Source organism: Lemur catta, chromosome 23 (assembly GCF_020740605.2).
Source record: "Lemur catta isolate mLemCat1 chromosome 23, mLemCat1.pri, whole genome shotgun sequence".
Lineage (NCBI taxonomy): Eukaryota > Metazoa > Chordata > Mammalia > Primates > Lemuridae > Lemur > Lemur catta.
The window spans coordinates 2,315,795-2,331,092 of NC_059150.1; the positions used below are offsets into that span (position 1 = coordinate 2,315,795).

A 15,298-nucleotide genomic window follows, 5' to 3' on the forward strand; every position below is an offset into this window, starting at 1 on the left:
ATGTCTGTCCTCCTCTATGCAAAGAGGGGATGACATCAAGGGGGTATTGTCACAAGCTTAGGTTTAGTAGTGGATTTAAGTTGGTTTGGAGTTTTATCCACTAAGCATGATCTTCTGACCCCTCAGTTTTACAACTTTCCACTCTCTGTGCTGCATAGCACCTCTCCACTTCTGAGTTAATCATTTCTTTGCCATTATCTGCCAAGAGTTCTTATCTCTTTTGCTGTCACTTTATAACAGGGTCCTCTTATCAACCTGCACAGAGTCATGTGATCAGTCAAAGCCTATCAAAAGTTTCCATTCTTCTGATTAGAAACCATCATGAAACTGGATACATGGTTTACAGCGGGTCACTAATGCTGGAAAAAGGACAGAGTCCAGGGAAAGACTTGCTTGTAACTTTCTGAATTCTGGGTTTTTTTTTTTTTCTTTTTCTTAACTTTCACTAAGGGTTACTGTAGTCTGATGTGTCCTTCCCAAGGCCACAAAATTTGACAAGCTGCACACTTTTTCTTATGCTCAATGATTTCTGCCTTAAACCAAAGGACTGCCTATAATTTCACTTAGAATGTCTTCTAATTCCGATACTGGAGATTTACAAGAAACTTTAAAGCACGAACTTACACCTATCGGTAAGTAGGACTTGCTTTATTTATTATCTGTTTCTTATTCTGCTACTACATTAATACATGTAGTTTAATCTCATTGACAGATCTTGTTTTAAGTCACTGCCCATGTATATATCACACACTTATCTTTTTTTGCAGTTCAAAAAAAGCAAATGGATATTTCAACATTATGAATGTAATTTATTATATCCAGTGGTTTTGGATGTCATTCTATTAGCCTAAACAGCCAGAAAATATAATCCATAACATATCAATCGCATATTTAATATCTTCTGAGAATTTTTAATCATAAATAGTAAGCTAAAATTTGAACAATTTGAAACAAGTTAATCATATTGAGTGATGATTGCTGTGAAGTTTCAAGCCACGCAAGGGTATGGTGTCTCATTCACTGCAGATACTCCAGAAAGTTTTTTATTTTATTCTTCTGGCAAATGAAAGTCATGTCAAAAAAGATCGTTCGTTAAGGATTAGAGGTTGAGTTACTGTTTTTCAAAATAACGAGCATGTCTTGTTTTCACAAACAAAAGTAAGCAAATAAAGCAGTTTTCATCTTTTAAAAACACAAGGAATGAAGAGTTACAAACTTGCTAATTTTACAGTAAGACCACATTCAATGAATCCTGAAAGTGCAGGACTACAGGGAGGTGATTCCCTGTGGTCTGTAGTTGTCTCTCTCCCTAGTTTCTGGAGGGCCTGTGCCTTGCAGCACTTCCCTAGGCTTTGGGGCTGGAGTTTCCCTTGCGTTTGCGAGGGCCTGTCACGAGCTCTGAGTCCCAGCTCCATTGTAACGAGGAGGAAAATCGAGTCTTGAGCTTTTCCTCCCCCGCCCCGCAGTCAGCTGACTCCACAGAATGCAGTGATTGCTTTTTTTTATGGGCCAACGACACCCTAAAGTATATCATTTGAGGAAATGTTTACCAAAAAATGTTCTGTACTCACGAAAGAGAAAACACGGGGAGGCGAGCAGAGCGCGCCGGACCATCGGCCGCTCTGCAGGGACCGAGCGGAGAGGACGCGGGCGCCGGGGGGCGCCGGGAGAGGCGCGCAAAGCGATTCCAACCGCCTGCGCGGCGGGGCGCGGCGGGGCGCGGCAGCCGGGGGCGCGCAGGGCGCGTGCACGGGGCGAGGCGCGCTCCCGCGGCCAGCCCGGGCTCCCGGCGCGCGCACCCCGCGGGCCGCGGCTGGAACGGAGAGACCGCACCGGCCGGTGCCCGCGGTGGCTCCCGGCCCCGGGGCGGATTCCAGAGCGCACGGCCGGGGGCGGGGGGGGGGACGCTGCCCCACGTCGCTCCGCCACCGTAGAAGGGGTGTCCTTCACCGCCGCACCCGCACTCCCGTCGCACGGGCTGTGCGGGGACAGAGGCGGGGCCACCCTGAGCCTGAACGGGGAACACTCGCCGGCCCGGGACCCGCCCAGCGCGGGGTCCCGGAGCAGCGGGACTGTCGCGGTCGCCCCGAGGGGCCGCAGAGGACCAAGCCTCAAACGGAGCCCCGAAGGAGGCGTCCACCGGCCTCAGCCCGCTGCCCCAGCATCCTAAACTTGCTCCGGCACTTCCGGCTCCCGGATTTGGGACGACAAAAGTCCAGTGAATTTTCTGGCAAGTCCCTCCCTCCTCCCGCAGGTCGTCGCGAGCTGTCTGCCCTACAGCATCCTGGTGACGCGGAGGCGGCTGCTGGAGCGTGTGTCTGTCCACCGCGTGGCCTCCAAGGGGTGCTGAGGGGCATCCCAGGGTTCTTGGCTGGACAGAACCGTGCGAGGCACTGAGCGAGAAGAGGGGGCGGTGTGGAGCCATCAGACCGAACTGTTGGATTGAAGGGGCCACCCCCAGTCCTAAGGGAGAGCTGCCCTTCCAGTGGGTCTTTCTGACTGTCCCAGGCAGGCCCCACTGGGAAGATCCCCGGCTGCAGCCATACAGAGCGTCTGAGGTCCTGGGTAGATTCCAGAAGGCAAATTGCAAGTTGGGATGGGGGATGGGGAGTGGTTCCCAAAACTGAGCCCAGTGGATGTAGACGATACCCAGGGTTTGATTTAGTTGTGTCGTACTAGGAATCGTGTCTTCTTTTATCTAAAAAGCTTTCTGCATGGGTCTTCACTGGGCAGGGCACACTGGTGGTTACATGAAAATTGCGTGTAGATGTCTGTGCTCTTGTAGAAAAGCGGAATTAAGAAAGAGTTGTTCTTCTGCTTACCTGTAATCCTCCAGTGTGGTGTAAGAGCAGCAGACTCAGGTGATAACCAGATTGTTCGCTGAAAGTTAACTAGCTCTGGAACACTGGCTGGATTCTGGGTTTCTGGCCTGAGTTTGTACTGAATGATATTCAGTACTAACTTCTTTAAAAGGCTTTTCTTATCTATATCAACAGCTAAATCTGTGTGGTAGGAAATATACATAAACAAGTATTTATTGATATCTCCCCTACCCCCAGCAATGTGCCCCAACTTTATGGCTTTGATTTGTATTAAATTTATATAATTTTTAAATTAAGTGCATTTGCAGAATATTTTATGCACATTCAACATCATATTGTACATTATCTATAGGAGATTTTGTTTGCATACTTAAGGGTGCATAATACACAATGCAAACCCTGTATTGATTGAGTCTGTGATGTAAAGTTTGCTCTCTGGTCCCCTGAACACTCTTGGAGTCTGATTTTATTTCAGTGATAACCTCTAGCAAGCTCTGTGCCCACAGGATCTCTGAAAGTTGACATTGTCATTCAGTGGAAAGTGTGATAGCCATTATGTCATCCTAACTTCTAGCCAGCTTTATTTGCAATGCAGTTTAGAATGCCAATCACTCAAACCTATGTTCTGATTCTTGCAGCTGGGGCTTAGGCTGCCACTTTCTTCCAGGAAGCTAAATTCAGGAACCTCCTTTCCACCCTGCCCCAGCCCATCTGCGAAAGAGTACTTCCCAGATCCCTCTTTACTGGCCAGGGTCCATAAATTGTGACCAGAGTTAAAGGATTTCTTTGACACCTCTTTTAATAAAGCAGGAGAGACTTGTAGAAGAAGGGAGGACAGAGGCTTGGAAATGCTTTTTTCCTTTACTTGACTCCACCAGGCACAACTTCTAGGGTTACCTTGAATTTAGCCTTGAATGTGAGTTGAGCTAGAGAAGGGCATGAAGACAGACCCAGAGGTTCAGCCTCCCACAAACACCCCTAGGGAGACTCTCAGCAGGGCAAGACACCTTCACTCCCCGGGTCTAGAACCTACCTCAGGATAGAGCTACTTCTTTGAGTTCTTCTTTACTCTTCACCTTAATAGAACAAATATTTCTTTGAGAAATCCAGTTGGCTTCAAGGAACTTTAGGAGTTTGGGGTGCATTGTCCTCTGGGAAGGCCCTAGGAAAGAGCTGAAATACATGTGAGCTTGAGTGGTTTAGCCTGATAAAACCATGCGGACCAAAATTGACCAGATAAATTGATAAGGGTTGCCTCTTGGAGGCAACTTTTGCCTGCTTTGTGGGGACCCTCTGTTACATGTGTTTTTGTGTGATTGATAAGGAAGAAAAGATATCTGGAGTTTAACTTTTAAACTCCAAATAAGCTGAATACAGATGATCATGAGCACTTGTGCAAGCAGTTTTATCTGGGGATGTTAATTGTCCCTGAGGACTGTGTCAAGCCCATCAAGACAATCAAGTAGCAAGCACCTCCCACTGGAAGGATCTATTTTTAATGGTCCTGTGATGGTTAGTGATTCCCTTCTTAGTTATTTTCCTTACAGAATGAAGAGTTTGGGTGAAGTTATGGGGAAAGAAAGACAAAGGAGAACTGGTATTTATTAATAGCCTGGAATGCTGCTTTAGTGGCCCTGTCTCCTTTAACTATGAAGTTTACTTTGTTAACCCAATATTACTTATTAAAAAAATGGAATCAGAAAGGTCAAGTGATTTACCCAAGGTCACTCAGCTTGTCAGGAAAGTGAGTTGTAAATAGAACCCCAGAAATATGATTATGAAATCTATGCTCTTTCCTGGAGGTAGTAACTATAAAGGAATTATGATTTTAAATAGTGTTGGTCTACTCAGACTTTCTTCCAAAAGACATTCCAGGCTTAAGAAAGACATCTGTAAATGGCTCTTTATTTTCCTTTCCATTCCACAGTGGAAAACAGACTTGGATGCCTGTAGAATTCAGAAGGGCGGGATGGGAGTTGTGTATGGAGGGCAAAATGGAGACAGCATCTGGGAGGAATGAGGTCCGAGCATGGTTGGGTGGGAAGGTACTTCTGGTCTCCTGTTCTGGGGGTTGCTGGAAAGATCTCTGGAGTTTGGATGCCTGTATATGGTTTATGGTGCTAACTCAAAGGGCTCCCAACAGACAGGAAGACGGGACTGTGAGAGGGAGGTCAGAGCATGTACTTACAGAGAGAGTCAGTGAGTGTAGGGAGGGCGGGGGAATCACTCACACTGAGTACCTGAATTACACAGCAGAAACAAACGCACTGTTGTCCTAGGGGAGGAGGGGCTGAGGAAAGAGACTATTTAGGCGCGGGGGGAGGCGAGAACAACTTTTGACGAATCCGACCGTGCCTCCTAGTGAGATATGTTAGTCCCCCGCCCAATGCTGACATTTTTCACGGTAAGAGCTGGATTCCTCGCTCGGGGTCTGGACGCCTGTGGCCTCGGCTCGCGCCCCACCTCCCACTCCATAAGCCCCACCGGCTCCAGTGGCCTCTATAGGATTGGAAAGAAAATCGGTGCGCATCTGCCGCCTGGTCCTGGAATTAGCTTCCTAGTTTCCAGACAAGAAACTCTGGGGGAAACCGAATGCATTTGTCCCAAGCCTTGTCGCACGCTGGCCACCATCTCTTTATAGCATAAGCTGCTTTCAGGTGGGGGAAGCCGATGACCTTTGAACTGCGCAACCTCCATGACCGCCTGGACCCTAACACTTTCGCTAGTTCCGCGCCCCCTGCCCAAGGGTGACGCTGCCACTCTCAGTCCCGCCTTTCCAAACCCTCATTTTCTTTGCTGACCAAGAGCGACCCAAATTGCTGGACGCCCCCATCTCTGCGTGGCCCGGCGCTCTTTGACCTTAAGACTCAAGAACGCCCAGGGCAGGGGCTTTCCTGAAGGAAGAGTCTCTGATGGGTCCATCCCGCGCTACAACAGCGAGGACTTAGGAAGCGATGCGGGACGTTACCCCTTCCTGACCCTTACATCAAGCAGTTTCCAGTATGGCCCGACACAGTTGAGTGGTAGCCTATTATAATCCAGTGCCAAGGCGCGGAGAGCGGGTACAGAGCCTGGAACCGCAAGTGTTCCGCCGACTTCAGTAAGCGCTTGGTGGCCTGCTGGCGCGAGGATGGTCCCTGCGAACGTCACTCAACGTTCTGGTTGATCCCGAGGCTGGACTGGGGGTGGGGGGAGGGGTTCCAGTGGATGGAATCTCAGTTTGAGTTTGGCTCAAGTTTCCATTTCAATTACAGAGAGCAAGAAACAGATTAGATTGAACCACCTACCCGAGATTATTCCCCCCGTCCCGCTCCTTTCTCAAGACCGGATCTCCCTGTTGACTGCAAAAGGCGCAAGACTGTGTGTACCAGGGCGGGGCGTGCCTGGCCCCTGGGTTGGGACAACACGTGCCAAAGAAAATGAAGTCAAAAAGTTCTTCAATGAAATCTGTTTATACGAACAGCCACAGGTTCCGATAATCCAGGCCAAACTCTCCCCAAACCCCTTCTTGCCCTCCGGGCAAGGATGGGAGGCTGTCCGGGGGAGGGGATGTATCCTCCAGATAATCGCTTCAGCTTTCATTTTCCTCCGGAGTGGAGACGGGGCCAGGCCATACACATCAGGATGCTCTGATAGTGACTGAGTCAATCGCTATTTGCGGATAACCCTAACACCCAGTCTTTCTAGGGTAGAACGTCTCAATGGCAGCAGTTCTTCCTCCTGCACCGGCTGTAGCCGATGATGTCTTTAGTGATTTACACACGCAGCAGAAAGGGATTTGTGTTTTCTAAACGAGGCACTACTCACCTCTTCAGGCTTGTTTTTACAAAGCTTGGGCCAACAGCAAGCTCTTAGGTAGCTCCGACGACCGCACTGAAACTGGATTCTTCTCTTTTTAAAACAAAGCGCTCCGGATGAGGGCGGGTGGGGCCGAGGGCCGGGGGCGGATAGCCCAGCCCTCCATCCAAGAAACTCTTTTACTAAAGTTAATTTTCAGAGGAAGGCGAAAGCAGCTTCTGATGGGCTTTTCAGGTGGGCGGGGTAGAAAAATTAGGCAGAGCCCGAGGTTCGGTAGGCGGATAAACGTGCTTCTCTTCTCCCTCGGGCTATCCTAGCGTTTAGGTGGAGACCTGCAAAAAATCTAGATTTCTTCCGGGGGACGAGGAAAGTAATTGCACTGGTTTAGAAGAAACACCAAAGAGTGGGCCTGGAAGAGAGGTGAGAAGTTGTTTCCAAGGATGAAGTTTTGCAAGCTTCGTGAGAGTCTGGGTGGGTCACGCTAGGCTGCACCCACCCAGGCGCGCGAGAAGGGTGTGTCTGCCACTCAGGGATTGCCGTGCCCGGGAAACTTGAACCGCTCCCGAAAATCCTGGCGTTTTTATCCCTCTGCAGCCCGCACAGGTCAAGCGCGCCGGGCCGACCGACACTCTCAGGTCAGGTCAGGGGCTGGTTGCCCCCGCCGCGCGCTCCGGAACGCGGCGCGGCCCCGCGGGGAGGTGGCCGCGGGGAGGAGGCTGGCGGTGGCATCCTCGCGGGTGGGGAGCGCGAGACCCCCTCCGCTCCAGCCAGCTGGGTGAACGGGGCGCGCACGGCCCCGGAACGCCGAGCGCGGATAAAATATGCTAGGATTGCGCTTCTCGGGCTCCTCAAGGCTGCGGGAGCCTCCCCGAGCCATCATCCTTTGTAATTGCAACCGTCAATCAACACTTTAAGACAAAGTCAGAACCGGGAAGGGCGAGCCCTGGAGACCCGTCTCGTCGGCAAGGAGGCGGCGTAGGGAAAGTGGGGGGAAAGGAGAGAAGTTTGCCAGAAGTTGGCAGAGGGAGTGCGAAGGAAGAATGGGGAAGCGCGCACCGCAGCTGAAGCCAGAGCGGGCCTCCCCACCCCCACCCCCGCTCCGCGGCCTCCCAGGTTCCGGTCTCTGGTCCCTACAACCAGTTAAATTTCCGCACCTGGAAGGCCGAGGCGGATTCCCAAGTGAGCTTCCACTAAGAGTCAGAGTGGCGGGTGGGAAGATGCCCCCTGCGGAGCGCGGGGTGCGTGTGCTTGCCCGCGGTGGGTGTATCCGTGGGTCAGTCCAGGCCACCACTGGCACCGGCGTCTAGACCGCACGGGCAGGCCCTGTTCACCGACTTCCACCCCCACTGCCTCCCCTTCCTGCGGTCACTTGGCGCTCCTCCCATTGCAGCCTCGGGAACCCAGAACCAGCCCCAGGTAACCGATCTTAAGATGCCGTGAGCTCGGGGTCCTCTTCGCCTGGATTTCCGTCGGAGAGGGCATTCTGGGGGGACGCCCAGACTGATCCAAGGTCCCCCGGCTTCAGCAGGCTCCTCTGTCCAGCGGAACAGTAGGGTCAGGGGACCAGAGTGAATGTTGGAACCAAGACAGAGTTCTGAGGGCTGAGAGCGGGTGCGCTTGGAGGGCAGTAATGAACTTGGCCTCGGAAGCCTGACTGCCGTCGTCTCTGGCTCTGCGTCTGCCTCGGTGTCGCAGACAAGGCCTGTCTCCTCAACCCTTCGCGAAGCGACCCTAAGAACGTTGAATGCGCCGATTCTAGTGGAAGAGTCCCCGCCTCGTCCACCGCGGGTGGGATTTCGGCGTCTCTGGGGGGGGATCTGGAGTAGGGCTGGCCCCGGGGACTTTTTCCCTCCCGAGGGATGGAGGCCTGGAGCGCCGAGGGCGAGGCTTTGGGCGCGGAGTTCCCTTGGTTCTTGGGAAAGGCCGTTTCTCTCCGCGTGAGACTTCTGCTCTTTCAGTCCCCCTTTGGTTAGCTGCTAAGCCGAGATGTTGGCCTGAACTAGACCATTAAACCAGGGCGAAGAACCCCGTCCCTTTCCTCTGTGATACAAAGAATAGATTTTTGCAACCTCACCCCCAGCCGCGATTCCTCCCACCCCCTCCTATGTTGTGAGAATTTTTCTTTCTTGGAAAGTCTACCTGTGGGGAGATAAAAGAATGCCAGCTGGCCTTTTGCCACCATCGCCGTCGGCCTTTGGGGGATGTGGTAGAAGTGCAGACTAGTAGGGACAGAGAAGTAGTCACTGATATGGCCCTGCAGCTGGCATTTAAAGCACAATCACAGAGTTTGCCTCCCTAGGTCAGCATTGGCCTCAGCCTCAAGTCAAGGCACGGCTTCTTGCCACGCTACTCTTACGTGGGTCCTGCCAGGCCCTTTCCAACTTCTTGGAACTCCGCTAACCTCCTCCTGCTCCACTAAGCAGAAGTGGTGAAGCCGTCACTCTACTGGGGGCAGGAACCTCCCTCTTAGAACCAAGAGTCTGGAGTCCTGCCTCCTTGCCCTGCTGGCCACGATGCTGTAGAAGTGCTCCCATAAGCTGTTTGAATTGCAGTGAGAGGAGGTTGTTCTTAAGTTAAGGCTTTGAAATAAACTGATTTTCAAAGTTCACCTGAACTCATGTAAATCAGAACAAGTAGGGCAATGAGGCCTGGGAGAGACTCCCTCTCTGAGCTATGTAAGAATATATATTCTTAATTCACAGTATTTAAAAACAACTAGTAATACTGCAAATGTATTGACAGTGTCACCTAATACTGTCATGAAAATCTGAGCTTGAGGGTCACTGATTTTGACAACTTCAGCCCCCTTTCCTGTACAAATTAATGGACTGTCCTCCCTAGGTTTAAATGTTTCCATGAAGCCTGAGGATGCTAATAAAGCTGAAAACTAACTTTGATTCTGAATATATGTTGACAAGCATAATGACAAATCAGTTTAGTGAGTCAGTAGCATCTGAATTGCCAGGTGTGGGCAGGTGCTGAACGACCCATTTCATGTAAATTATGCGCCATAAAGATTAGAATAATTTTCAATTCACCAGATACTGGACTGGGCAGTTGGAATGTGTGATCTCTGTGCCATTCAGATAGAATAAATTCAGGTCTTTTGAGATTCAAATTCACCCCCTTGTGGGTGGACTCTGTTAATTGCTCAGTTGTGCTGCAGACTCTGGACATGAGGCTTTTCACATGCAGTCAGGAGGCTGGAAAGAATGGTTTTCATCTTGTTGGGACGGGATTTGAAAACTTTGAAGACACGGCTGGGCTGGTGGTCAGAGAGCTTGCCTAACAGATGGTTCTTTAAAACTTTTTTTTTTTTTTAATGCTGGGCCTCTGGGCCTCATGTGGATCTGTCCCACTAAAGAGACAGCAGAGTGAAAAAGGAAGGACCAGACTGATCCTTGTATGCTATATGGAAACACAGGTCACTGTAACTGGGTAGTCGTCGCCTAGACAGTCTCGGGCATGAGTAGAGGGTCGTTTGTAAGTGAGCGAAGGGACCGGGGAGCAGCGTGGGGAAATAGGAGTGGCTGCCTCTTCCTCTACTTCCCCGCAAGCGAGTGAACTCGGCAGTGTCGCCGGCCCCTCAGTGAACCGGGACCCACGGTGTCGCCTCTCCACGGACCGAGTGCCCTGGGGCCAGGAAGCTGGGAGACCCTAGAGCGCAGACCAGCTCTCTGCGTTGGAGAAGAGCGGTCAGCTGAATTCAATGTCCCTTTTCTTCTTTAGGTTGTTTAAATGGGTGGTTAAGTCCCCTTCATCTCCTCACCCGACACAGGAGCGGGGGCACGCGCCCACAGCCCCCATCCCTTGTCCCTGCTCCCCCTCCGCTCGCGGAAGGCGCCGCCCAGGCTTCTCATCCTTCGCCAGCGGCTGCCAGAGGTCGCCTCTCTGCAGCCGTAGGACCCGGCTGCATTTACATCCCCCCCGCCCCAGGCCAGGGTGGGGCGGGAGGGGGTTCGGGCGGGTGCAGAGGTTGGGACAGGCTGGGGGGCTGGAGCAGGCACCTCGCCCTCATTGGCTGGCGGCGAGAGTCCGACCTGAGCCCGGAACCCGCGTCCGCATTCACCGTCTTCCCCCTCTTCCCTGCCCGCCCCCCACCCCGGCCGCACTCGCCTCCCTTCCCCTCCTCGGCTTCCCCCTTCCTCCCCAGCACCGCCGCCCTCGGGGCTGGGAAGGGCCGCTCTCCGACCGCGGGAGGAGCGAGCGAGGCGGGAGAGGAGGTTGCAACTTCACAACTCCGCACTTGCGATAGCGACAGGGAGGCAGAGGGAGACAGGAGGCAGGGGCGGAGAGGCGACGACAGGAGAGAGGAGGGGAGAGAGAAGTGAGACTACGGAGAGAGAGAGACCCCTGCCGATCCTGAGCCAGAGGGCGGCGGACGAGGGGAAGGAGTTGCCGAGCCGTCCGGGAGCAGCGGCAGCGGCACCGCCGCGGTGGCAGTAGCAGCCCCGCGGCCGCCTGCGCTGCCCGCCGGGAGCTCAGCGGTCCGCGGATCCGCGCCCCGGGCAGCTGCGCCCTCGCCGCCGCCGCCGCCGCCGCCGCCCTCGCGGAGCCGGACCAGGGCGCCCGGACGCCGTCTCCTTCGCCTGCGGTGGTAGCCCCGATCCCGTCCTCGCAGCGCGGGGGCGGCTCCGGAGCCGCGAGACAGGACAGGGCTCAGAGGTCCTGCCCGGCAGCCCGGAGGAGGCGGAGGCACGCTCCGGCGAGCGGGCGGGCGCGCGGGCACCCCGGTCGCCCCTTCCTTCTCTCCGCCGGAGTTGCATCCGTGCTGCCGTGTCCAGGTGCTGGGCTTCCGGACCGACACGGACCCCCCGTTCCCGCCCGCTGCCGTCTTGTCATGCTGCCCAAAGTGGAGACGGAAGCCCTGGGACTGGCTCGATCGCATGGGGAACAGGGCCAGATGCCGGAAAACATGCAAGGTAAGGAGGCGCCGCGCGGCGCTCCGGCTCCCGCGGCTTCCCCGCGCCCGGGCTCGCCCTGCAGGCTGCAGCCTCCCGCCCGGCGCCGGCACCGGGTGGCCCGGCCGGCGCTCCCCGCCGCGGGCTTCCAGGCGGCGCGCGGGCGTCAAGCCGCCTCCCCAGGTGCAGGCATAAAAGTTTATGGCTCTTGAACAATGCGGGGCACAGGTTTTTCCAAGCGTCATGTAATTGGCCGCTTCTAATTAAGAGAAGAGAGGCTTGGAGCTCTATGGCAACCCGAGCGGGGCAGCTTCAGGCTGAAGGTACTTTAGAATAATTAGATCATTCTAAGAAACGGAACGCCTCACTGGACACGCGAGCAGGTTCTCCGTCAGTGGAATTGGTGTGTGCTGTACTTAACCGGTGTTCTCGTGCGGAGAGAGAAGACCCTGCCTGGGAAAGTCAGCCACAGAAAGAGAAGGTGACCCCAGAAGGGCTTGTAGCGTTACTAGAATGGCATGTGGGCACCCCCGACAGCCCAGGCGGACACCAGCAGCTGGCTTGGAGTTGGACAACTTCAGAACTGCTGCAGTACTGAAGGGAACCAGAGTTCCCCCAACCCCAGTCCCTGCGCAGGTGGTGTAGAAGGAGTTCGGGGTGGGAGAGCGGCGGTTAGCTTATTGCCCCCTTTTAAAACCGAGAGCTGGGAATATGAAGTCCCATTTGTTTTCCCAACTCTTGATTGCTAACAAATAAGCAAATGCCGTCAGCTATGTTTTCTCCGCATTCCAAAATAGCAACTCTAGATCTGGCTTGTATTAAGCCCTTCAGAAGTTTATCGCATTTGCCCTGGGCCGGGGAGGGAACAATGCTAGGAAAAGTCACCGGTGCTCTTCCATCCTCGCCCCTTCCAGCGTGCAGGATGTGCGGGCCGGCGGGCCTGTGATCCCGGAACGCTTCCTGCCATCCACTTGCGCGAACTTGAAAGGGCCGGGAGGTGTTGAGAGCAGAGTTCAGGGCTGGCGCGCTCCGCGGTGCGGACTGGGCGGCGCGCCCGGGGCGCACAGGCCGGTGGAACCGACGTTGCCCCACTGCGGAGGGGGACGGGGGTAGCAGGCGGGCGTGCGTCCGACCGGTGCTGTCGGTTACCCCTTCGGTGACCCTGGGGTTTCTCCAAGCCTCCAGGTAGGGCCGTGGAAGTCCCCTGGGGCGGAGGGCCCAGAGACCGTCCTGTGGCGTGGGTCTGGCTGTTGGGGAACCCGGCTGGCCCGGGAGGCGTTTCTCCCCAGCACCTGCGATGCCAGAGTAGTGGGGCCGAAGGAAGCGGCGCGGGGAAGCCGGGCGGGCCCTCGGCCACCAGTTCCGGAGAGGGCCTACCCTGGGGGCCTCTGGGTGACGCCGGCGCGGTTCTTGGGTCCAAAAGGAAAGTTTCTGCTTCTCACTCTGGCGCGTGCATTTCCGAGGGACTCGGGAAAAGAAGCTAAAGGAGACGCTGGGACAAGAAGTAAGGGAGGCAAAAACAAGGGCTTACTTGGGAGCAGGGGGGAGAAATGCCGTCGTAACCTTTTCTTGGAAAAGTTCCCGAGGGGCCTTCTTGACACACTGCCTAATGTCCCCAAACCAGAGAATTAGCTTTCCCTTGTGCCTGGGGCTCAGAACTCGCCGGTCGGCCGCTCGCTGAGCCCCTGGTTCAAAAGCAGCGTGGGAGGCGCCTGGGCACGGCTTCTGGGACTAGCAGCCTGCCGGTTGAGCGGAGCCCCGGGGGACGGGGGCTCAGTCCCATGCTTGGTCTGGTTCCAACTTGGGACGCGTCAGTAGTCCAACTCCTAGGAGAGCCCAAAAAGAGAGTCACTACTAGGTCCCGGGACAGCGCCGCGCGCCTGACTTCTCCGGGCACCTCTTTGAGGCCCCAGCTTTCCAAAGCCCCGCGGTCTCCTCCTCCGGTGGCTCTCCAAACGCCTGATCAGCTGCACCAGGACACCTGGGAAACCCTGAAACACGCCTGGGCCTCGCGCGGCGGCGTCATTCCCGCCCCCCCTCGGGCTCTGTCTTTGGGTTTTCCAAGAGGGTCCCCACCCCATGCCTCGCTCTTTTCCATGTTGGATCCTCGCGGTGGGCACAGAGTCCCTCCGTAAGCGGTTTCCTATCTGTGCACCTTAGGTTTGAAGTTAGAGTTTACTCTGTTGAGGAAAACATGCCTCAAGACAGTAATCATAAGTTTTAGGAGAGCTGTAAACAAAACTTCTGAACCCTCAGCCTTCCCCAAACCCTAGCGCTCTCTTAGGTCCGGGATTGAGGTTGGCCCCGCTGGAAGGACTGAGCCCAACATGCCTTTATTTGCATTTCACAGAGGCTCCTGCGCCTGCTGGAGCCTCTCTCCCCGGGATCGTCCCCAACTCCCCAACTCCGGCGACTCCCTCGGGGTCAGCCCCGGCCTGGGCGCTGCTGCGTCTGCGGAGGAGGCGCTTCGGCTTGGAGGGTCCGAGCTGGGCCTTTAGCCCCCCAGCGCCGTAGGTGACCCCCCGACGGGGCCTTCCGAGGCCCTCGGAAGCCGAGGAAAAAGAACTTTATTTTAAAAGGAACAAGTCATCGGAAATGAGGCCACTGTGGTGACAGAGTGGCCGGGCACTTTGGCAATGGGGTGGGGGCTATTTCTCTTTCCTTTGTGGTAAACAAATCAGAGGAAACTTCTGCCCGGCCGTGGGTTCCCCACCCCCCCCCCCGCCCCACCCCCCGCAAAGGCCACTGATTAACTTAAAACAAACTCGGCTCCCTGTCCGTGTGCCATCGGGCGGCGGAGGCCGGGACGAGAGCCGAGCGCGCGGGGGGCTCGCCGGAGAGTGCGGGCGGCCGGGCGCAGAGCAGCCCCCGCCGCGGTGCCGCCCACCCGCGCCCAGCTCGGCCCGCATGGCCGTGGAGTCCCCGGGCAGGGCCGGAGCAGGTACTTCCCGGGGTCTCCTGGTCGCAGCCCTTCCTGCGCGCGGTCGATCTTTGCAGCTGCGGGGACGCCGTGGCCGGGCTGCGGGCCGCGTCCGCAGGGCCTGATTTCTGTTGAACTTGAACAGGGCGATCGAGAGGTGTTTATATTTTGCAGTGATGGTCGGAAACATGTGAAGTCCATTACAGGGCTTCAATACTTTGCGACGAAACCAAACCCTCGTGTGTATCTTTTCCTCTTCTGGCTTTGTCCCCCCACCCCCTCCCGTCCGGGCGTCCTCTCTTCTTTTTCCTTATTTTTATTTTCACAGATTTTCAAACGTGAGGAGATGAAGGTATCCAGAAGTCCCGTCAGTGCGGAACTGAATGTTCGATTATTCCAACAGATCTGAACGCGGGGAGTCGTTGTGGGGGCTTGAGGTTCTCTGTTGGAGAGTGCAAACTGCTGCTGCCCTTACGAGCAAGGTGCACTCGCAGCAAACGCCTTTGAGAGTGAGGGAATTCTGTGTGTGCTCGTTTCTGTCCCTTAGGCACCTGTGACATTGTGGAACTTAACTTTACAGAGATTTAAGAGAAATCTTAAGTTGTTACTTTATACAGTTCATGATTCCACTCTAATTTGTTGCTTTGCAGAGTTATGAGACTTGTGTTCAACAGTGGTCAGTTCAAACTGTTAACAAAAGAAGTTGGGATTGTTTTTACATTTACAAATGTGAAATACATGCTCATTGATGCCAGAAGATGTTTTACTTTCACTGTGTACAAGTAGTTCTCTTCAGTACGACCTGGATAAAAATTATTTTTATTGTATATTTTACCTGCTGACATTTACTCACCCAT

At 54.6% G+C, this 15,298-nt stretch overlaps 1 protein-coding gene across 3 annotated transcripts in view; it reads left to right on the forward strand.

Annotated features, from left to right (window-relative positions):
- The first annotated feature begins 363 nt into the window (after positions 1-363).
- Positions 364-15,298, forward strand: part of NR5A2 (nuclear receptor subfamily 5 group A member 2) — a 110,994-nt gene continuing 96,059 nt past the window's right edge. The window contains exon 1 of one of the 3 annotated variants that reach the window (XM_045536038.1): positions 364-632. In XM_045536038.1, the coding sequence (XP_045391994.1) occupies positions 569-632 (64 nt within the window). In that variant the 5' untranslated portion in view covers positions 364-568. Of the gene's footprint in view, positions 633-12,569; positions 12,707-14,407; positions 14,463-15,298 lie in introns of those variants that run through there. The other 2 variants (XM_045536040.1, XM_045536039.1) reach the window with 2 other exon arrangements.